Consider the following 22,239-nt stretch of genomic DNA (forward strand, 5'->3'; position numbering starts at 1 on the left):
GTTAAAATGGAGTTGCAAAATTTTATCACAGAAGTTACAGAGTTACAGAATTTTGCTAACACGACCGAACCGCCGTTCAAAGGGCTTTAATGTCTATGTAGAGAATTATACGGCGTTAAATAAACCCTCGGGGACGCATCTTACCTGCAAATGTCTCGTTTAAATGCATTAGTTTCCCCTTAGCGTGATATCCTTCAAGGTATCCTTCGCGTGACATGTCGCACGACGATTCCTTCCCCCCTCCCTCCCTCGAACTTTCCACGGAACGAGTGAAGAACCTTCCAACCCCTCTGAACAATTTCCCTTCCGAACAGAATTTTCGTGGAAAAATTCCCAGCTTTTTCTCATTCGACTGTCCCGCGTGACGTTTCCCGCGCAGAAAAATATCTCGCTCTGCTTCTCGCCGTCTTAAATTACATTAAAGTATTACCTTTCATCTGCCGGCTTGTCACCGCGGCCGGTTGATTAAATGAACTTCCCCGCCACCACCCCCGCTTCGCGTTTCCCTTCGCGTTCGAAACTTATTTCCTCGTTAGATCTCTCATTTTAACGCGCCCTCAGCTTTGTCGCTCTTTGTTTGCCCTTGGATCTCCTCGCAATTGTATTTTATCATATTTATTATTGCATTATATACATATAATATATATAATATATATATATATGTATATTATATTTATTTTATATTATGTATATGTATATTATATTTATTTTATATTATGTATATGTATATTATATTTATTTTATATTATTTATATATATATATATTATATTTATTTTATATTATTTTATATATATATTTATTGTATATTATTTTATATTATTTTATATATATATATATTATATTTATTTTATATTATTTTATATATATATATATTATATTTATTTTATATTATTTTATATATATATATGTGTGTATTATATTTATTTTATTTTTTTTTGTATTATATTTCTTATGTTTTTCTGGGTATCTTATTTATTTTTGTGTCTCGCGTCATTTCATATTTTTATCACTTATCACTTATATTTATATTGTAATATTAATATAATTTTGTTGTTGTATATTTTGTATTTTATATTTTGATTATGTTTGTTACAATGTTTGTTAAATTTATTTCGTTGTGATCTCATGGTTTCGCTCATTTTGTATTATCGTTGCGTTGTTTGTTTCATTTCGTTTTTATATTTCACGTTTCACGAATGAATGTAAAGTGTTACTGAATTATTAAGTTGGACGTTCTTCTACCTCGTTTGCATTTAATAAAATAAAAATTATATGCATCAAATTTTTAAAAGGTCGGATCTTCAAATCGGACGAACGATAATTACAAAATTGTTTCACAAATGGACGAAATATATCGGACCTAAGGTGTCGATACTTTCGATACTTACAACGATATATCATTGTAAAATTACGCTGGCTAAAATTCAAATGAAAAGTCCGCGACAAAATCTTTACGGAACTTTCATAAAGACCGGTCTTGTCGTAAGAACAGTTCAGAAAGAGAGAGAGAGAGATTTTCGTCGATCGATCGGCCGGTTGCTAATGTATCTCATTATAGTGACGAGTGGCTCGATGAATTGCCGTGTAATTCACGAGGAAACATCGTCGATCCGAGGAAACACCACGCACCGTATAGCACAGTGTACCTTCGCCGTGCGCGTTTAAATATTTACCACGATCGGGAAATATTTGCAGCTCGCCGTGGATTCGTTTGGCCAGCGTATCAGGAGCGTTTTCGCCGTGGAATTTCAAAGGGATAATATTGGCCAATCGTGGCCAATACTCCGCCAAGCATCCCCTCCGGTTTCCGAGAAACCGTTTCCAGAAAATTTCTTATTCGCGCGTACGAGATATTTCGAGCTCGGCGACGTGCAACGTGCGACAAAGTTGCCAGCCCCATTGGCGTGATTGACTGGCTGCCTCCGAAAGAAATTAGCTGCAGCGTCGGTTACATCGCTGGAGTTACACGTCAGTTGCAGTAGCACGAGCGTGCCAGTAGTCAGACGGTGCGAGTCAGAACCACAGTGAAATACACCATTACCGTAGGAGGGGGAGAGTGATTTTTATTTCCTTTTATTCCCCTCTCAGCAAAACGTACGTCTCGGTATGAAGCACCCGATCAAACCGAGCATTTCACCCCGTTAATTTCCCTCGAAATTTCGTTCTTTCTGACCCACTCCTCCGTGCGTTAGTCGATTATTGAAAGCATCACGCTTATTTAAATAATTATCGGCAACGTAATTGTACAAACAGTTCGTTTTTAAAATTTAAATATTGCTGCGTTGTTTGTTATTATTTTATACCGTTGAATTATTTGTATATCGTTATTTTGCATTATTACGTTGCTTGTGTGTTGGTATTAACATTTGTTTCAAATTTGACGATTAATAATAACAATATACGTAACGGTCGAAATTCAAACATGGTGTAGTTGGAAATGGAACGTTTTTTTTTTTTTTTTCTACGCTAAATATTCAAATATTTCCCGATTTTTTCGTTCCACGTTCACAAAAGTTTCCAGTGGAAAAGTGAAGATAGAAGAAACAATCCAGCACCAATGATAAAATTACCGATGTTGCTCCATAATTTTCTCGTGGAAACTTTCTAGACTTAACCATCTTGAAATTGTCAAAAAATCTGAAATGTTTAACATCAAATGCATCCGTCTATAAACACACAATATAATTCTGATAGAATTATTAAATGCAGTCTAATTTTGTAATTTCCTTTCTCAATGTAAATTAATCATTTTTCAAGCGTTGCAGAGTATCTGAATGACACTTTATTACAGGCTGAGCCACTGTCGAATGATTAATTGATTTTTGACTCTAGAAGCTCGTGTAAAAATCTCTGGAAATTTGTTTCCTTTGTATTTTTATTTCATTTCACTTGCGTTTTATCTTTAATAAAGAGGGCGGGGGGGGGGGGAATCATTTAGAACGCGGTCCCAGTCGCCGAAATTTCCCCCGGATTAAGAAACAGGAAAGCGTTCCCATTGTGTCTGCAGAGTTCACGGCTGACTGCAGTCGTTTCTCGTCGGATGCAATTCGCCAGCTTCCGATTTCCCACTTTAACGAAGCCAGACCTCGCCGAGTCTTCGATAATGTGCCTGTTTCTTGCGTAAACTGTGTCACGGACGGGACCAGAGGGAGGAGGTTGGGAGAGTAGCGACAAGTTGATGGAAACTACGCGGCGATTAAAAATCCTTTCCCGCTTCTTCCATTGGCTTTGTCCTTCCAGAGTGAATCGCTCGTTCATCAGTGGCTCTCAATTTACGCCGGGCATTCTGCAAAGTGTTCTATAAATATCCCAACGGGGGAATATTCGTCCCGTTTTGAATTTTGAACGCTGTTCTCGATCGTTTTTCCCCTTTATCATTGCTTCCTTTTTTTTTTTTTCTTTCAACAAACATTCAGAAACATTTTCCTTCGTAAATTTACAATTTTGTATGTTTCGTGGCGATAAAGTGCAAACGCAAATTTTAGAAACTCAATTTTGTGCCAGCATCGAATGGCGTGAAATATGGTGAATCGTATATTCTAATCGGATAGTCGTAAGAAGCGTGGAGCTGGCATTTAATTTCCTGGCAACATTTTTTTCTTTCTTTCTTTTTTCTCTTTTGGTTGCAGGTGGTAAGAGCTGCGAGCCCGGTTCTTCTACGCGTCATTGTGCTCGGAGCGTTCTTCATATATTGCACGGTAAGTAGCATATTCCCCCAGAAATTTCAGTGAAGTTTTATCGTGCGCTTAGCTCCGGGTTGTAAATAACAAAGTTTTTTTACTTCTCTCCCTGTGCGAAGTACGTGCGCACTGTTTTTTGAAATAAAATAGGAAGGAAATTTGGTGTAACAGTATGTCCAGAGGAAAATACGATACGACACGACGATACATTACATCCTAGATTATCGTTCCGAACGTCCAAGGGAAAAATATTTAATCCCGAGCTATCCCCGATATGAGCCGAAACGAAATTACATCGTGCCTAAAATTAACAGAAATCCATTCCGAACTTGACCGAAATTCACCCGATGCCGAACCAAAATCTGACCGGAATCTAATTGAAATTTCACTCGACCGAAATCTAATTGAAATTTGATGTAACTGAATGATGTATCTGTTTCGAACCTGATTTAAACCAAACCGCGAGAGCTATCGCGTGAAACGTAACCCCGTAAATTTCACTAGAATCAAATTCGAATCTAATTGAGATCTGGTGGTACCAAAATTCGAAAGAAAACTGACACTCAACGTCAGAGTCGAAAATTAAGGGATAAAAGTCTAGCTCAAAATTTAAAATCGAACCGGACGAAAATCTCTAAACCGTAAGAAGAACCCCAATCTCAAACCAGACACACGAGGGAACAAAATATATAAACGAGAATAGAGTATGAACAAAGTCGTTTTGTCTCTTCGATGCGAATAAATCGCTGTCGATGGATGTCGCATATTTCGACAGCCATTCGGCTCTCGTTTAAGTTCTCGTGTTTCGAGCCATTGCCGAACACAATTGATAAGTTCGTGCGGAAGTCTTTAGCCGGCGGTCGAGCGCTCTTGCGTTTCGTTCGACCGTGAAACGGACGACATGTTGACACGAAAATGGCGGGACGTGGGCGATACTAGCGCCGCTCGACGCTAACTTACTCGTTGCGTGACGCGGCACGCGATTTCGCGTTCTGCCCCATGAAAAGTATTCGCTCTATTGGCAATTATCCTCATGCGATGCTATCGGCTAGACGAGAAAGAAATTATTGGGCGAGCCGGGCGAAAGGAATGCGAAGAACTGGGGGAATCTTTCGTTCGCTCAATTACGTGAAACTTTTTAAATTACCAAGGTTAACCTTGCAATTTTCCAATTCTTTTGCTTGCTTCATCGAAATCTTTTCATTTGACATTTCGCTTAAATGCCGCGGGCGTGTTTCACGTGCTGCACTAAATTGCACAAATACTTTGTTGAATTTTTATTTGTGAAAATAATTAAACGCGTTAATGTTAAAATGTATAAATATATATATTAATAATGTAATATTAAAATACATAAATATATGCACGTAATATTAAAATATATATAAATATACAATATATTCGTCAGAATGTTATTAATAAATTCCCGTGTAACTATGTATATACACGTAATATATATTTACTATGTATATACACGTAATGTATATTTACTATGTATATACATAATATTTAATACGTGCATACATATATTATGTTTATATCACGTGTATATATATTTACGTTCATGTTTACATTATGTGTATATATATATTTATTACATACTATTGTACGTTGCATTATGTAACTATTAACAAATATTAGGGATATTTTACATCGCGCATGCATCATGGCGACTGTGCGTACGTATACATCATGGGGATTTCCTGCTCTATCGTCTAGTGACTTACAGGAATTCCCTATTATACGTACGTTGCGACAAGGGGACTTCCTGTTTTGTGCCCACTGACGCATAAGCACGTATCTAATGATTCACAATAGGGACTTTTTATCGTACCATTCGTGACACGTGCATGAGGCAGACGTCGCGTCAGAAGCGTGCACTGCTCGCTGATTGGGAACAAAATAGGAAACGATGAACAAAACTGCAGGGAACAAAAAAATCTACTACTATCCGTTTCAATCTGCCGGCTCTTCCACAAATGAAAAACTTTTCCATATCCTTTGTATCGGTGCAGAGGGGAATTCAATTTGCGAGAAGGAAGATAGGAATCCATTCGTGGAGGGTTCGCGGAGTTTTCTTTGAGGGAACCGTTGAATCACTGTAAATGGAAATCAATTCCTTTCTGTTCCAGACGATAGTAATGTACCCGCGTCCGAACGTCATAACCTGCACGGTGCGTGTGTGGCTGAGAGAGATTGGATTTTCCCTCACTTACGGCGCTCTCATGCTGAAGACATGGCGGTGAGTAAGAACAACGCTTCCCTGGGAACGTTGCTTACGTTAATTCCACGTTACGCGCCACGCGTGAGATCCGAGGAGCGATGTTTGCTCTGCAAACGGTGGTGGATCCGCCGCCGGTGAAATTCACCGAGTTTGCACGCTCGACACGCGTGCGGAAAATTACACGGACGTTATACGTTTTAATTCCGTTACTGGATCCCTAAATAACCGAAACTCCCGGCGTGTTTCAAACGTTGCATGCTCTGCGGGTTGTGCGCGGTTTTCCGGCCGGCGTCTCGCCAGTTTTATTTGAATTTTTGATATTTGCTAGGGATACGTGATGAACTCGGTGTAAATTCGGCTTTAAAAGCGAGAATCCGGGGAATCAGTGAATTTTGACTTCCTGAATCATTTACGGTGTGTCTCTCTGCAACGGCAGTACCTTTGATTTGAATTTGTCGATTTTCCTTCACTCCGGAGAATTTTCCATTAATTCGAACAATTTTCCGTGACTCGGAAAATTTTCCATTACCCTCGATGCCAAAAATTATTGTCCAAGGGCTTGAACAATTTTTACGACTCAAATTTATTAATTTCCCTCTACTACATAGTATTCTTCGTGAGTTTAGACAATTTCCCTTGACTCGGCATAACGACATACTTCGAATATTCTATGCATGTCGCAACGTTCAAAATTACGAGGTCGTCCCCACTTCCCTCGATTCTCAACAAATTTTTCGACAACTTCTCTGTCTAAACTCGATTTTCCCGCGAGTCAAAGAAAACTTCCTTCGTTCTCCACTACGCTCGACCTTTTCAAATCCCGACGTCGCACGTCAGAAAACTTTCTTCTCGCCCGATGCCACAGCTCACAGCGTCCAACCAATTTTCCACCAAGCTCGAGAGAATCTCCTCGCCCCCTCCTCCGGCTTCGAGAGAATCGAATCCCACGGCTAAAAGTGCGCCGTCCTATCTCCATTCTTCTTCGCTCGACTCGCCGTGTTCGATAGATTTCCACCGATCAGCCCTCTAACCCCGTCTGGTCAGCCAGGTTGAAACGCGTAAAAAAAGAAGAACGAGGTCAATAGTTTTCAGCGGTCGCTTCGCCCTTGGCCAGCCTCTAACGTGTCATCGTTCACCTCTTTTTCCCTTCTCTTTCTTTCCCTTTTTCTCCGGGAGATCCCTCCCAGAAGATCGCTGGTTTCGAGAGCAGTTACAGGATTTCCGCCGAACGTGGAGATTCCGGGACAAAGATTGCCGCCGCGACTTTCATCCCCTAACCACCGTCTCTCGCCTCTCGTGGGGCAGAGAAAAAAAGTTCACCCTCCTCCCTCCCATCTCCTGGAGTTCGTAAGCCGTTTCGACCGCACTTCGTTCTACGCGAACAAAGCTCGGCCAAGCGAGCGTGATTCTTTCTCTCCCCCTTTCGCTGTATTCACCGCCATCCAAGTGATAAACCTCTCTTCCATCGTGAAACATTGATCTGTTTGACGGCAGAAAGGGAGAACGGTTTCTGGGGAAGGCGCGTTTCGATGTATTTTCGCTGTTTGGTGAAAGAGTTTCGTGAAATGGAAGATACGAAGATATATGAGACTTCTGGTGACTTGGAAATTTCGTCGAGCGGTGGAAATTCTACCTGAGTCATGAGGAAAATTTATTTGAACCGTGGAAATTTCGTTCGAGTCGCGGGAAAATTTATTGGAACAATGGAAACTTTGTTTGAGTCGCAGAAAAACTCGTCTGAGTCACATGAAAATCTATTCGTGTTGTGGAAATTTTATTTGAGTTTTAAGTCATGGGAAGTTTCGTTTGAGTCGCAGGAAAAATTTATTACAATAACGGAAACTGAGTTATAGAAAAAGTCGCTTGAGTGACAATTTATTAGAGTTGTGAAAATTGTATCTGAGTCATAGGAAGTTTCGCTTGAGTCACGGGAAAATTTCGTATAGTAATGGAAACTTTGACTTACAGAGAAATTCGTCTGAATCGCATGAAAATCTATTCGCGTTGTGGAAATTTTATTTGAGTCATGGGAAGTTTCTTTTGAGTCGCAGGAAAAATTTATTACAGTAACGGAAACTGAGTTATAGAAAAACTCGTCTGAGTCACGTGACAATTTATTAGAGTTGTGAAAATTGTATTTAAGTCATAAGAAGTTTCGCTTGAGTCACAAGAAAATTTATTGTAGTAATGGAAACTTTGAGTTATAGAAAAACTCGTCTGAATCAGGTGACAATTTATTAGAGTTGTGAAAATTGTATCTGAGTCATAGGAAATTTCGCTTGAGTCACGGGAAAATTTATTGTAGTAATGGAAACTTTGAGTTATAGAGAAACTGAGTCATATGAAAATTTACAAGAGTTGGAAATTCTAGTTGAGTCATAGAAAAGTTCGTTCGAGTCACAGGAAAGTTCATTACAATTGTGGAAATTTTATTCAAGTTTTAAGAGAAACTTTATTTAAATTTCTAAATATTATTTATTTGTGTCGCAGAGAAACTAGGTTCGTAGAAATTCTATTTGACTCATAGAAAATTTATTTAAAGAAATTCGTTTAGTCGTAGAAAAAATTTACTTAACGGTAATTCTGAGTCACGAGAAAACTTATTTGAGTCAGAGGAAAATTTACTCGAGTTGTGACAGTTTCATCCAACAGCGGGAAAAGTTATTCGAACCTGAATAAAATCGCCATTATTACTGTCGTGATTGAAATTGGCTGCAACCTGTAATTAAACAATGAGAATGAAAAATTCAGATTTTTATTACGTCCACGTTTCTCATCTTCATTAAAAATGCACGTCTCTCTGTATCATACTACATTTAAGCTGTCGAAATGACATGACATGAGTGGACAACAGTTAATTAATTAATTAATGTCATGGAATATCGAAATTTGATAAAATTGTTACACGTGACAAAATTGAACAGAGACGAAATCACGGAGTAAAACAGAGAGAGAGAGAGAGAGCGTACTAACGGAATTTCTAATTATGTGTGCCGGAGTAAGCGAAGCCTGTACATTAGCCAGCTGACAATGAGTCGACTTCCGTTAATTATAACTTGAAACTTGCGACAAAGTTACACGTCGATTAAGCGGCAACTTCGGCTAAATAACATTAGAATGCCGGAAACACGGAGTGGACGTAATGGCGAGCGCGCCAGTGGACGAAGAAAGAGAAAGTTTCACAGCAGACCCCGTGTAGCAAGTTTAACAGGAAGTTCCGGGGGCCCTGGTTAATTGTGTTAGCTCCGACAACGGAGAAAAGTACACGGCTCGCGAGATATTGCTGAAACTTGTCGGGTATAAAGGGACAGTTTCCATCGGAATGGAAGTTTAATATACAGCTAGCTAGTTTTGAAATAGCTTTTCCATGATCCAGAAAAACGTCGTAACAGTCGGGACAATTTTCCATGACTCAGGGAAAATCTTTGTGACTCGAGACGACTTTTCTTTGACTCGAGCCAATTTTCTGCGGTTTTTTGATGATTCTCGTGCAACTGAGACGAATTTGTGGTGAAAGAAAATTTTCTATGATTCGGAAAAACTTGATGCACGTAGGAACTCAATTATTTAGTCGGCTTATGTGAATTTTCGTGTGATTCACGGACAATTTTCCATGACTCGGGAAAATCTTTGTGATTCAACATGACTTTCCTTCAACTCTGTTCTTTCGATTATTTTTGACTTTACACTCACGTTACCAAAATTATAAAGTATTTGAAATTTAAACGAAATCTGAAGAAACTCTTATTAAAATATGTGATTTGTCGTTCAAGTTTCAGGTTAAACATCTTTCCAAGGTATAAATCCTTTGCTAAATTGAAAAGATAAAGGTATCACAGCAGGGTTAACAAAGTAAGTTTTATAGATCTGGTATAGAGTCGTGATACGAAATGATATTGAATTGTTGAAAACAAATAAAAGAAGTTCGATCGAAGCTATTAAATTCTAGAGTCGAAAAGTATTATACGTACATCCTCTGTTTCAAAACTGCCAGTGTTCAAGTCTTCTTCAAAGCCTTGACTCAGTTTTAAACAGTATCCCAAGGCTCGTCTACTTATAATTTTAAATTAATCTTACCGGAGAACACGATCTAAATTTCGCCGGAGCTTCGCCAAGCTCCGATCTAATCCAACGCACCTGCCTTGCTGATTAAAGTAATCCAATTCTGATCGAAACTCCGGCTTACAATTCGAAACTTCCTGGCCCTCGGATATTTTCCACGGGCCGTTGCCTGTATTTTGCTTGACTCGGCGAACGAAAAGTGAGAAACTCGCGCGGAATATTAATTTAACCCCGACGACAGAGCTGAAACAGAATAACTCGTCTGCCTTCGGGCCAGATTAATTCCGGCCGGCGGCGGGTTCTTTGAGGAAAGTTGAAAGCGAGGTTGAAGTTGTCGCGAGTGTGCTGCGAGCGGGGAATATTATTTTCCAACGAGTCATAATCACTGGGGGTGTGCGAGAACCCGAAAATATCGGATTACCGAAAATTTCGAGATTCCCGAAGGAATCGGGTTTCCCGAAAAAGTCGAGATTCCCGAAAATTTCGAGAACCCGGCTGCCGTTTCTCGAACTACTCTACAATGCTGTATGGCAGCCGACAAAATTTGTAAACACACAGTTCAGTTTCTTCCGCCAGTTATTGGAAACACGAATTCTAAGAATCGTGCGACCTGATGTAAACGAACGTGTGATTATGTACGTTGTTGAGCAGTATCGCTGAGAAATTCGGGCAGCTCAGACGTATATATTTCGTAAATGGCCGTGATCAGTCAGACACATCGATCGGTTCCAATGGGTCAATTCGTGAAAATTTGCTGGAATTGTGACTCTGTGATTTTGCTGAAATTTACGGTTTGTAGTTCTTTGGAATTTGCAATTTCAAACTTATAATTTCTGGGGGGGGGGAGATTTTTCCATTTGTAGTTTTTTGTCGTTTCCTTTGCAATTTACAATTTCTCTCATCCGCAGTTTTCAAATTGGCAGTTCCCTGCCAACTTTAGGTTCAGGATTTGCAGTTCTATTCATTTGCTACTGTTTGTTTGAATTTTTCTATCTTATATTATATTTTAGATTATATTATATTTATTATGTAATATTATGTTGTATTATATTTTTTGCAATTTGCAAATTTTCAGTTAACGATTCTGTGCAATTATCTTTATTTACAATCTACAATTTATTGATATTCTGCAGTTTGAAGCGACACAGTTTTAAACATCAGTAGCCTCTTCTCACATTTTACACTTGCCAATGAATTTCACCAACTGTGTTCAAATACCCCCAGTCTCAAAATAATTTCTGAATTCTAATAACTTTCTCTTCGATATCACGCACGATATATACTCCATCGTCGCGAAATTTACCCTCGAAAATAAATTTCCCCCTCCCCCCCCAAAATGATCTGTCTGTCTGAAAACGAGTTGGCAAACCCCTATCGGCAAAGAAGAATAAAACAAGATAAAACAAATTTTCGACGTTTATCCCCAGTCGGACATAGATCAAGAAGACCTTCGTTACGAATGTGGACTTATCAGATTCTCCCGTAAACGGCTCTAACTTCCCCCATAACCACTTGAAAATTCAGCTGATTCGCCCGTTAGCCGTGTTTAACATCGAGGATACATTGATCCTGCCGGGGAGGTGGATGATTCCCCAGAGGGTTGGCGAAACTTTTCCCTCCTACTCGGACTGGATAACTTGCCGTAAGAGGTTCCCACTCGCCGGAAGGATCGCTTCGAGTGGTCGCGACAACTGGGTCAACCTGGGTATACACGTAATTAAAGAGATTCCTTGGGCAAACGGACGATCGCATAGCAGAACGGGGCGCCCGCTGTCCCTGTAATCAACGATTCCAGATCTGGCTCCCGGGATCGCGTTTCACCGCGAATGGAAACTGCAATCGATGAATCTTCCTCCGGGTCCAGGTGTCCTTAATCTGCATCGAGAGCTCGTTGAATAGACTCGTTGAATTGTCACTTGGGAGAACTCGATCATTTGGTCTGGCGTTTGGCGAGGATTGTTTTTTTTTTTTTTTTTTCTTGGACGTTTTCGTGAAAGAGATTGAGGCAGAACGGGTGTTCGATGAGATTGATTAGCGTCTCTTGAGATGGTTTGACTGAGAAAAGCGTGGAAAAAAAAATTGGTTGGGATCTGATTAGGTTTCTAAAATATGAAAGAGATGTCCCCATGTGGGTCCTCGAAGATTGAGCTCAGTTGGAGTTTTAGAATGTGAATCTTCATCGCTTGACGTAGCCAGACAGCAGAATCTGGATTTGAAGATCACAAGAACAGTGTGAGAATCTAAGTCTAGAAACTTATTCCAAATTTAGGAATCTTGATCTTCATCACTTGACACAGCTAGATAGCAGAAAATCTGGTTGATTTAAGGACCAATATCTAAAGAACGATGTAACTCTAAGAATCCAAGTCTAGAAACTTATTCCGAAATTTAGGAATCTTAACTTTCATCACTTGATACAGCTAGACATCAGAATCTGGCCAAGGAATGATCTAACTTTAGAAACTTAAGTCTGTCTAAAGTCTAAATCTGGGAATCTAACTGTAGAAACTCAAATTTAGGAGTCTGAACCATCAGTTATATACAAACACATAACAGAGTACAAAACTTTGCCCAATCAAAAAACTATTGTCCAAAAAACAATTTAAGCTCCATGATTCAAACTTCACAATACCTTCTTCAGAGCAAATGAAGAATAAAGATATCCAGCTTGAAACAATCTTCTCCCACCAATTACTTCCACTGAAAAAAAATTGTTTTTTTTTCCCCTTCGTAGCGTCTAATTGTCAAGATTAAGAGATGAAAGATAGAAACCGTAATCAAAAGCTTTCCTCGCTCTGGCCAAGAAATGAAAGGCCTTTAATTTTCTGGCTCTTCTCGGTGTCTCTTGAACTTTATTAAATCTTCGACCTGTTTCACGACGTGAATGAATGAAGCTGGCACGATACACTGGCTAATAGACGTACCATTGAGTGTGCCCCTAAGACGATTACCAAAAGCCAGCCGCGCACTTGTGCGCCTTCGTTTCACGAGTGAAAACAGGCTTTATCAATTCGTCCTTGTGTCGTTGCCTTGTGTATTGCCACGAGTGCACTCCTCTTGCTGGAAGAGATTTCATCCCTTGAGAGGTTGCATCCTTCGAACGTGCTCCGTTGACCAGAAAAACGGCCAAGCTACTAAATCTCGAGCACCCTTGCGTCCTCCCGATAGCAACGCTGTATTTTCCCGACTATTTTAGCGTCCATTTGTGCCTTCTCGCTTCCCTTTCATATCTCAGAAAAGCTCCCTATTCAGTTTTATGAAAGATCAGAAGATCCTCAGTATCTTCAGTGAGTTTTTTTTTTCTGTGAATAGAATTCATTATAGATCTGGGGATGATCCAGATGGCCTAATGACCTAGGGATAAGATAAAGAGTCATTGTGGCGGTTCTTGGTCTGGTTTGGCAATGGACAATGTCTTTGCAGTAAGTGACTCTTTTCGTTGAGTTTGAATGTCAATTTGGGAATCTGGTGCCGGTTTGGGTGCCAATTCCAACAGTCTAGGAACAATTGAGGAATCTGCGTCTAATTTAGGAATTTGAGAGCAATCTAAGTAATTTAGAAATCTAGAATTAATTTAGGTGCCAATTTAGGAATCCAGGATCAGTCGAGAAGTTTGCGTCTAATTGAAATGTTAATTTAGGGATTTGGGATCAACTTAGATATCAATTTGGCAATCTAGGTCTAATTCAAATGTCAGGTTAAGAATTTAGAATCAGTTGAAAAGTTTGCGTCTAATTTAGGAATTCGAAACCAGTTTAAATCAATCAGTTTAGAGATCTAGGGTGCCCTAGATGTATAACCAAGAATAATCTGGATATCCAAGAACAACCTAAGACCACGAAATTCTTCTAATCACTTTAATTAACTTAAGTAATTTAAATCTTAAGCTTTACATTTATATTTCATTTATTTATACTTAATTTCAATAAAGTCCTATTTAAAGACATTCGACTCCACAATACTAAGAAAGTTACGGTTAATTCTTTTATCACAAGTCCACGTTCTTACACACAAAATATTCTCCAATCTTTCTCAAACAAAGGTCAATAACAATTTGAAGATATAAAATATTCGATCCGTCAGAGTTTGATCATAAAAATTTCACACAATATATTATAGATTATAGTCGTTCCATTTTCTCTTATTATTTCAAAGCCTGTCAACTGCTACCCCGAAAATGTCCCTAGATCCAGTAACCAACCCAATTGCAGAGCGAGGTTGATTGTTCCGGGACTATTCTGATTGCAGAATATCGGTGATATTCCGGGTGAAATCGGCGAAAGCGGTGAAGATAACGGATGGAAGTCTGCTGAAACGGCTGGGCATCATCGTCATGATATTCAGCGTGTTCCTGAGCATTCGTACGCTGGTTGCACCGCCTGTGGTTATAGTGGCACGAACGGCGGACGACCTGAAGGCTTATCTCTGCCTGACTGACTGGTGGGATCACAGTTTCACCACACGTGAGTGCTTTAACTCTCGACCAATCACCTGATGCATGGTTTCTCTTCCGTTTAACCCTCTCGTCTCTCGTCTCGCTCGAGAATCGAGCTTGTTACTTGCAGAACATTGTCAGTTACACGACCGTCTGATAGAACTGATTTGAATTAACGCACTGCCAGATTCGATGGTTTCGAGCAGACCTGCCCCGGGTGTTTCTTTCATCTTTGTTCTTTGATATTCAAAACCATCGAATTAGTGATTTTGATTGACTGGCAAAGTAGTTTGATAGTGTAGTGTTTTCAAAGGTCTTGGATCGAGTATTATGTTCCTTTCAAAGATAGAAAATTGAAACCCAGTCGAATGATACGTTGTACAGCCAAGCATCTATTAAGTGTATTGTAAAAAATGTGTGAAATTAATATTAAATTAAAGTAACATTTTACTGTTTTATGTGTGTCCGAATGTTATAAAGTAATAAGCGTCCTGAGACCTTTGAGCGGAAGTGGGACTTGTCGAGGCGGTAAGTTAGGTTACGTTAATCCCCAGAATTTAGCAAGCTACGTTAGGTTAACCTAAAACGTGTCCAGTTTACTCGAGTCGAGTTAACAAACTGTGACTGGGCTGACACGTGGGTGGGAGAGCCTTCCGGCGGAAGTAAACCGCTATACGTTTCTCTTTTTTTTTTTTTTCTTTATTCCCAGTGGAATCGCCTGCGTGGAAAAGAGAAGAAAGCGTGTTACATGATGAAATATCGAATTTGTTCGCTTTCTAGTTTCGTAGGCGCTTGCTAGAGGGGGTGAATTGGATTAACCATTCTCTCTGCCCCGAGCGAAAATTATGAGACGATAAATTCACTGCATGGCAAATAGATTTATGATGGCCATTAGTGGTCGAAATTTCCAAAGTGCAGCAATTTATATGATATTTTTTGCAGTCGTAATTCCCTTTTTTAATATATATATTTGTTGAGGAATTTATCAAGAAGGATAATGTGGGAAAGAAATTTTTTAGTGCCAACCGCACTAGTATTTTTCCGTAATTTTCAATTTTCCCTCGAGATGAAATTCCTGATTCATTTGTCTGCTTCCAGGTAGCTTCTGTCGTCCGACATGATCGATTCGCGTAACTTTCATCAGTTTATACCAGTCGCATAACTTAATTGCAGTGTCCCCATTTTCTCAGGCTAATCCCGCAATCTCGTCGAACAGATTCTTCATCGCATGAGGGATATTGAATCGTACATCTTCATCCCCTGTCACTGATTAAACTATTCGATCGATAGTCCAATTATAAGTGTCGTTCTTGTTGCCTCTGTATATCTCTTAACTGAGCTGATTCTTCTCGAATAAAATTCCAACATGCGCTAGTGCAATGAGTTTCGATTTCCTTCGTTTGAGAAGGAGGACAAATAGAATGTTTTCAATGGATTTCTAATTTCTAGATATCTGAAGAAATGAAGAAATAACAATATCTAGAGGAATCTTTGTTAAAATTGGTGGCTCATTAGTTTTTAAATTTATTGCAACTCTTTTGTTTTCCAAATTTTTATTTTCACAAAAATCCATCTCTTTTGATATTTTAATATTGTGCTCCCTATGTAGAAAATATCCAGCCTCGTAGAATGAATGATTAATTTTGCCAAAATTCATCCTCAAAAATTGAAAAGTTAAGAATCGTCTTCAGCTAGCAACAACTCCAAAAATCAGTCTCAGAAATTCTAATAAAACGAGCATAACAACGTTGAAATCGTAAAATCGAATGATACTAAAGCACGAGAATTTATTAACGCTTGTATTGTTAACTTGTCCCTCTATTGTTTCCAACCTCGAGATTTCCAAAAATTTCCCAGCGCGAAACTAAATAATTTCACGCTGGACATTGGCCAAAGTAGATGAGCGGTACTGAAAGCTTTTATTTGCTCAGACGTTGGCAGTACTGCCAGACGAGGGCCACTTGATAATCCTAACCTATATTCAATGAATCTAACAGGTCATTCTTCTTCGATGAAAATTTCCAATTCTACATGGACTTGGGCGAAGGTTCAGTGACAAATGATATAAATTAACCGTTCGTCGATTCGGGTTAATATTTTCTAGAGGAAATTCCCTTTATACCGATTGAAAATTAGCTTTGTAAATTGATAGAGATAGATGGGAGCGCGAGTTTTATAGGATACTGCGGAGTGACGTTAACCAGCTCGGAACCTTCGTCTCGGGGCAAAAGGAAATTCCGCAGGAAATTGGAAATTTTAATCAACGGTGAATTTAAATCTTTGGGTTCAAATTTTCCAGCAACCAAAATTCTTCAACTTCTGAAACTGAAAATTTCGTGGCATTCGATAATTTTTGTTACTGTGTGATACTTTTACGTTTCGTCGATAAATTCTTACTTCGTGTCGAATCTTTTTCAACTCGCAGCGATCCTCTAGTTGCGCGTGTTCGAAAAAAAATTAAAACTGCAATTAGAGCGTCTGAAATTCCATCTGTTCGATACGCAAATGTTGGGAAACGAGGGAAAAGATCCTCGGAACAATTTCGAACTTTATAAATATCCGCTCGTCTGAATTTAAATTTACTCGGCAAGTCCACCCGCCGCTATTGCATCCCCCTCGAACGTTTACATCGAAAAGACCGGCATTATCGACAGAGTCTAGCTCCTTTCGACGTAACGAGTCTTTCGCAGCATCTCGATATCTCTTGAATTCGTTTCGATGCGAAACGGTATCGTGGGATTTTAATTTCGAAATGCAAATTCGAGCGTCGTTGCTCGAAGAGAGAATCGTTCGATCGGACAACGCTGGACGAAAGACGAATTTAACCGCCTGAAAAGCCAAAAGAGATTTAAACGATTCCAAATAATGGCTACCGACATAAAACGACCGACGTCAAATTGAAATCCAGCTTCACGCGTTGGCCACACATCTGTGTGAGAAACTTTAACTGATTTATCTTACTGGCAGAAAGAAAAATTAATTTTACCATTACTTAAATAACGACAACGACAAATTAACTCTTAATTAATTCGATTTAACAGTGGCATTTAACATTGTGCATTTTATTAATATTCTGATTGCGATAATGGCGGTAAATTTTCATTGCGATGATAAATCCTATTCACGGAAATGTGAATTGCGACTATCTCATAACTTTCGCGAATGTTGGAGAGACATGAATTATTTGTACATCCACAATATTTTACCGAAAATTGTCCTATTTTTTTCGTTCCAATTTTCTGTCGCTTATTTTACCGACAGCGATGATTGTATTATTTTAAATTAATCACAGGCGACGTTATTTCCTTCCCATACTTCACGTCACTATTTTATAATTTTCAAAAATTTCAAAAGACACCGATCTATCACTTATTGTGTTGAAGATTGAGTTATTAATTGATCGTTCTCCCGCATATATCAACGACATAGTTGTGCCAATTTTATATTGCTAATAAATCGTGTCGTTCAGCCTTAACTTTATTTATATGAACGTCCACGATAAAAGAGACGAGTCAATTTTTGTTATTACCATCCGTATATCACAGCTTTTTGTTTATTAATTGGGATGAAAGTAGGGTTGGGTTTCTACTTCGGCGGACTGTCTTATGGTTGAATTATAGACGGTCCGGAATGGACGACGATATTCCGTTATAACACTCTCTGTGAAACTTTCCATCGGCATTAAAATCCGCCGGCTGACAGAAATCAATCATTCTGTTCATAAAATCACGCGGGAAATTCCATGAACGTCGCATCAATTAACCGAATGATTAAGCGTCACCAGATGTTGTCACCAGAGAGCGCTGATCAATTTTAGTTCGCCCCTCCCCCGCATATATATAGTCAATATTCACCGCTGTGAAAAAAAAAAAAACTTTAATTTCGACGATAAAAATTTATTTTCGAAAAAAATCGAGAGCTTCCCGAGTGAGATTTAATTAAATGATTCTCCTCTGTTTTTATTGTCGCTGTCGAGTGTTGTCACTGATTCAATTAACATTAAGAGATAACAGAGTAATCGACAGACATTTAACAGTAGCTTCTGTTTCGTTTCAAATTCTCATTTCTAGTTTCGATTTTGATAGTCAAACGGTTTGAGTGATTCAATTGCGAAAGGGGGAAAGTTGAACTTGTAACCGTTTTGAGAATTCAAACATCTCAACAATTCGAGGTTATCATATTTTTGAGTGCGATATAACTTTTTATCATCTCAGTTAAATGCAATATCCGTGAAACGTCTTAGGATCTTTTTATTCTTCTTAAATCGAATCATTTGAATCACTCTAGGGAATCTGGGAGGGGGGGGGATACGAATTCTCCAATTAAAATACACTAAATTTGAAAGAATCTATATTAAAAAACACTCTAAACCTTAATTTTCAATTTTTAAAAAATTAGATTTAATTGCATGAGCGATTTTTAATTTCTCGGTCAATTTAAATTTAGACAATTTTCAGGTTAGTTTCACTTGGATCATGTTCAAAGGAAAGTTACTAGATTTATATTATACGGTGAGCGTCGCTTTTGTCACTAGAGCCGCGGCGCGAAATAAAGAAACGTATCTCGTAGCCGACAATCTCGATTCGTCGTTCCATTTAAATCAACGACCGTGCCCTGTCGAAAGAATCCCCTGTCGAAACACAGGCGATGTCTATTTTGTCGAGAATGCAGCGGGCGATGAGAAAAAAAAATAAAAAAAATGAGAGAAACACGTAATCCCTGTCAAAGGAAATAAAGTACCATGGAAACGTGGCCTTTGACCGTGCCGTGGCAAACATCAAAAGTCGAAACCAAAAGCCCACGACCTTTTTTTCAACACACTCGCTGCGAGAATAAGCAAAGAGCGGCCCCTCCTTCTCCTCTCCCTCCCCCCACACACACACTCGCTGCGATGAAAGAGAGCGCAACCGCGGTGACGAATAAAAAACAATTGAAGAACCATTACAAGCTGTGCGCGATGATTTTTTCAAAGGCATACTATCGGACGACAAAAGCAATCATTCCGTTGAAATTTCACTCGGAATTCCAATGGATCCTTTTGCCCTTCTCCCCTTTTATCCGCAGCTCGCGTTTCTCTCGCTAGGGAATTACGTTCTCTCGCTAGAAACATCTTCCGCTCGCAGCTTCCAATTAACGTTTCGATGATCGTTAATCGATCGAAGATTTGCAATTGCTAATCTTAAAGAGTCGAAAGAAAAGAATTGGGGGAAAAAGTTGGGAAACTAGGGAAATTGATAGTTGGGGATTATTCTAACCTTAAAAGTTGAAGAACTGCTGGGGAATAAATGATAAACATTTTGGTGTCAATGGCGAGACACTAGGATAGAAATATCTTCCGCTTGCAGCTTCCAATTAACGTTTCGATGATCGTTAATCGATCGAAGATTTGCAATTGCTAATCTTAAAGAGTCGAAAGAAAAGAATTGGGGGAAAAAGTTGGGAAACTAGGGAAATTGATAGCTGGGGATTGTTCTAACCTTAAAAGTTGAGGAACTGCTAGGGAATAAATGATAAATACATTTCGGTGTCAATGACGAGACACTAGGGTCGTGGAAATCTGCAGAGAATTAAAAAATTCACAAATTGAAAGTTAACAAATTTCCAAAAATACTAAATAAATAGTCATCTGTCCAAAATAATAATAATCTTTCTTACAAATAATTAATGAATAAAAATAACAAACAGTAAGTCTAGTAAATCTCCGCGACATTGGAGAAAATTTGAGAAACGTTGCAGAATGACATATGACGACGATTTAGTGAATAGGGCGAAAATGGTGGCTAATCTTGCCTTAATATACCCTCGTACATCTTAATATTTCCTCCGGGAGAAAAACTCCCCGAAAAATTTTCCCTCTCCGTTTTAAAGAGCGACACGAAATGCTAAATAGGTGTTTGAATTTCCGATGAATTGTTTTTTGTATTAATTTCTCGTTTTGATACGCTAACTTTGCACATTGAAAATTCAGCTCGATTCAATTTCTTCGTTTCGACGATACAGGGGGCTCCACCTAAGCTGCATGCAGGTTTTCGGTTACGTCAGGAACTGTTGAACTCTTTTCGCCGTTACAGGCCTGGGTATGTTTCTCGAGCGCATTATCGCCGAGAGCTTTCTTGATGAGAAAAAACAACCTTCTCTGGTGCTGTTTTTGCCTCTGCTGCCTTCTGTTTTCTCCCCATTCATAACCTTCGCTTTTCTTTTGCTTTTGGGTTAAACACGCGTGGTAAACGTGGTTGGACTGTTAACGACGCTTGCCAGACGCTGGGTGAAAGAAATTTCGGAACACATTTACAGCTGTAAGGTAGAGTAAATTTAGAACACTTGGCCGCTGAATTTTCCTCGCTTCAGTAAAATATTTCAAAACCTGGTGGACTGCTGTTGATTATGTAAATTTTTTGGTTCACTTGGAAGTTGGTTGACTAGAGAATTTCAGAGGTAAAATTGGTGGCCATGTTGAGAACTCTGGGCTGCACTGAATTTATATAATCTATAATTAGTTTAGGTCATTTTAAGGAAGGAGGCATTTTAATAACTTCAGTTAAATTGCTAGGAAACGCTAGTTTAAAAGAATTTAGGAAATTGTAGGAATTTCAAAATTTCCGTTTAACACAAAATTTCTAAATTCTTAGATTCCGAGATTTCTAAATTCCCGAATTATAAAATTTCAAAATCGCCCAACTTAGAGACTTTTTCTAGAATAATATCATTCCATTTTAGGTTAAAGAAAATGTCACTAGACAAAACTACACTAGAACTCGTTTCAGTTCATCAGAAAATTAGTAGAAGAAAAATAACCAAAAGTGATAATTGATAACATTATATCGAAAAAGAAAAGATTGATAACTTTATATCGAAATTGTGTTTAGGCAAACACAAAATATCCACCGATTTGTTACTGCCGAATTCAAACATAAAATGGGGCGTTTAAATTTAAAATTGCAATGCTATAAACGATCCTCTTTATGAGATATAAAATATGATTTTGAATTAGTCTGCACAAACATCAAGCTGAACTACCAGTTTTATCCAACAAGGAAATGTTTATCATTTTATTCCAGTCTAATGGAACTGAAATCAGGGATCAAAGAAGCAAGCGTAGTCGTAGCAAATTGTACGATTATAAATGGAGTCACAGTTCTGAACAATTTCGAACAATTGCAATCGAATGGAATACCGCTTTCAGTTGTCCTTTTGTTTAACGAACAGCAATTAGAAAAGTGAACGAGAGAAGATTTAATGGACTAAATGCGAAAATACAAATATATTCATTTCCTTTCTTTTCTCTCTGAGGCTGTGCAATTATTTTCTTGTTACATTTGTTGCAATTTAGAAATTTAGTAATGTCAAAGTTTAGACTTTCAAAAATTTAGAGACTCGTATTGAGCAGAATTCGATAGAAATTTTGAAACTTTCTTATTCTAGTGTTCCCTAGGATCTTCTCCTAGGGGAAAATACGTAGACTAATCAATTTCTGATACAGAATACAGTAATTTACAGAATAAAATACATATTAAGATACATCTAAATCGAGTAATTCGAGAAAGTTAGAAATTTGCGGCTCTGCGATTAATTTGCACAATTACTGTCATAATTATAATAATCGCAAGGTTACAGCAATGATAAGCGGCTAGATAAGATATATAACCTAAATAGCTATTAAATCATATTACCAAGATGTTTCTAATAATCGCGTCAGAGACCCTCCCTCTTTGATGTGATCTCCCTGCCAAATTAGGCATCAAACTAATAGGAAATTCCACGTTGCCAAATTGGCTATTGAATGTAATGGTATTTTCCTTACTTATCCAATAGATGACACAATATTACAACCGTGTAA

General features: G+C 38.5%; 1 protein-coding gene across 1 annotated transcript in view; it reads left to right on the forward strand.

Moving 5' to 3' along the window:
- LOC122531297 (probable G-protein coupled receptor 158) overlaps nt 1-22,239 on the forward strand; it is a 130,414-nt gene that overhangs the window by 90,404 nt on the left and 17,771 nt on the right. Inside the window, exons 6-8 of the mRNA XM_043659099.1 lie at nt 3,631-3,699; nt 5,814-5,923; nt 14,216-14,430. Of these exons, the coding sequence (XP_043515034.1) occupies nt 3,631-3,699; nt 5,814-5,923; nt 14,216-14,430 (394 nt within the window). The remainder of the gene's footprint in view (nt 1-3,630; nt 3,700-5,813; nt 5,924-14,215; nt 14,431-22,239) is intronic.

The sequence above is a fragment of the Frieseomelitta varia genome, unplaced genomic scaffold (assembly GCF_011392965.1).
Source record: "Frieseomelitta varia isolate USP_RPSP 00005682 unplaced genomic scaffold, Fvar_1.2 scaffold_384, whole genome shotgun sequence".
Classification (NCBI taxonomy): domain Eukaryota; kingdom Metazoa; phylum Arthropoda; class Insecta; order Hymenoptera; family Apidae; genus Frieseomelitta; species Frieseomelitta varia.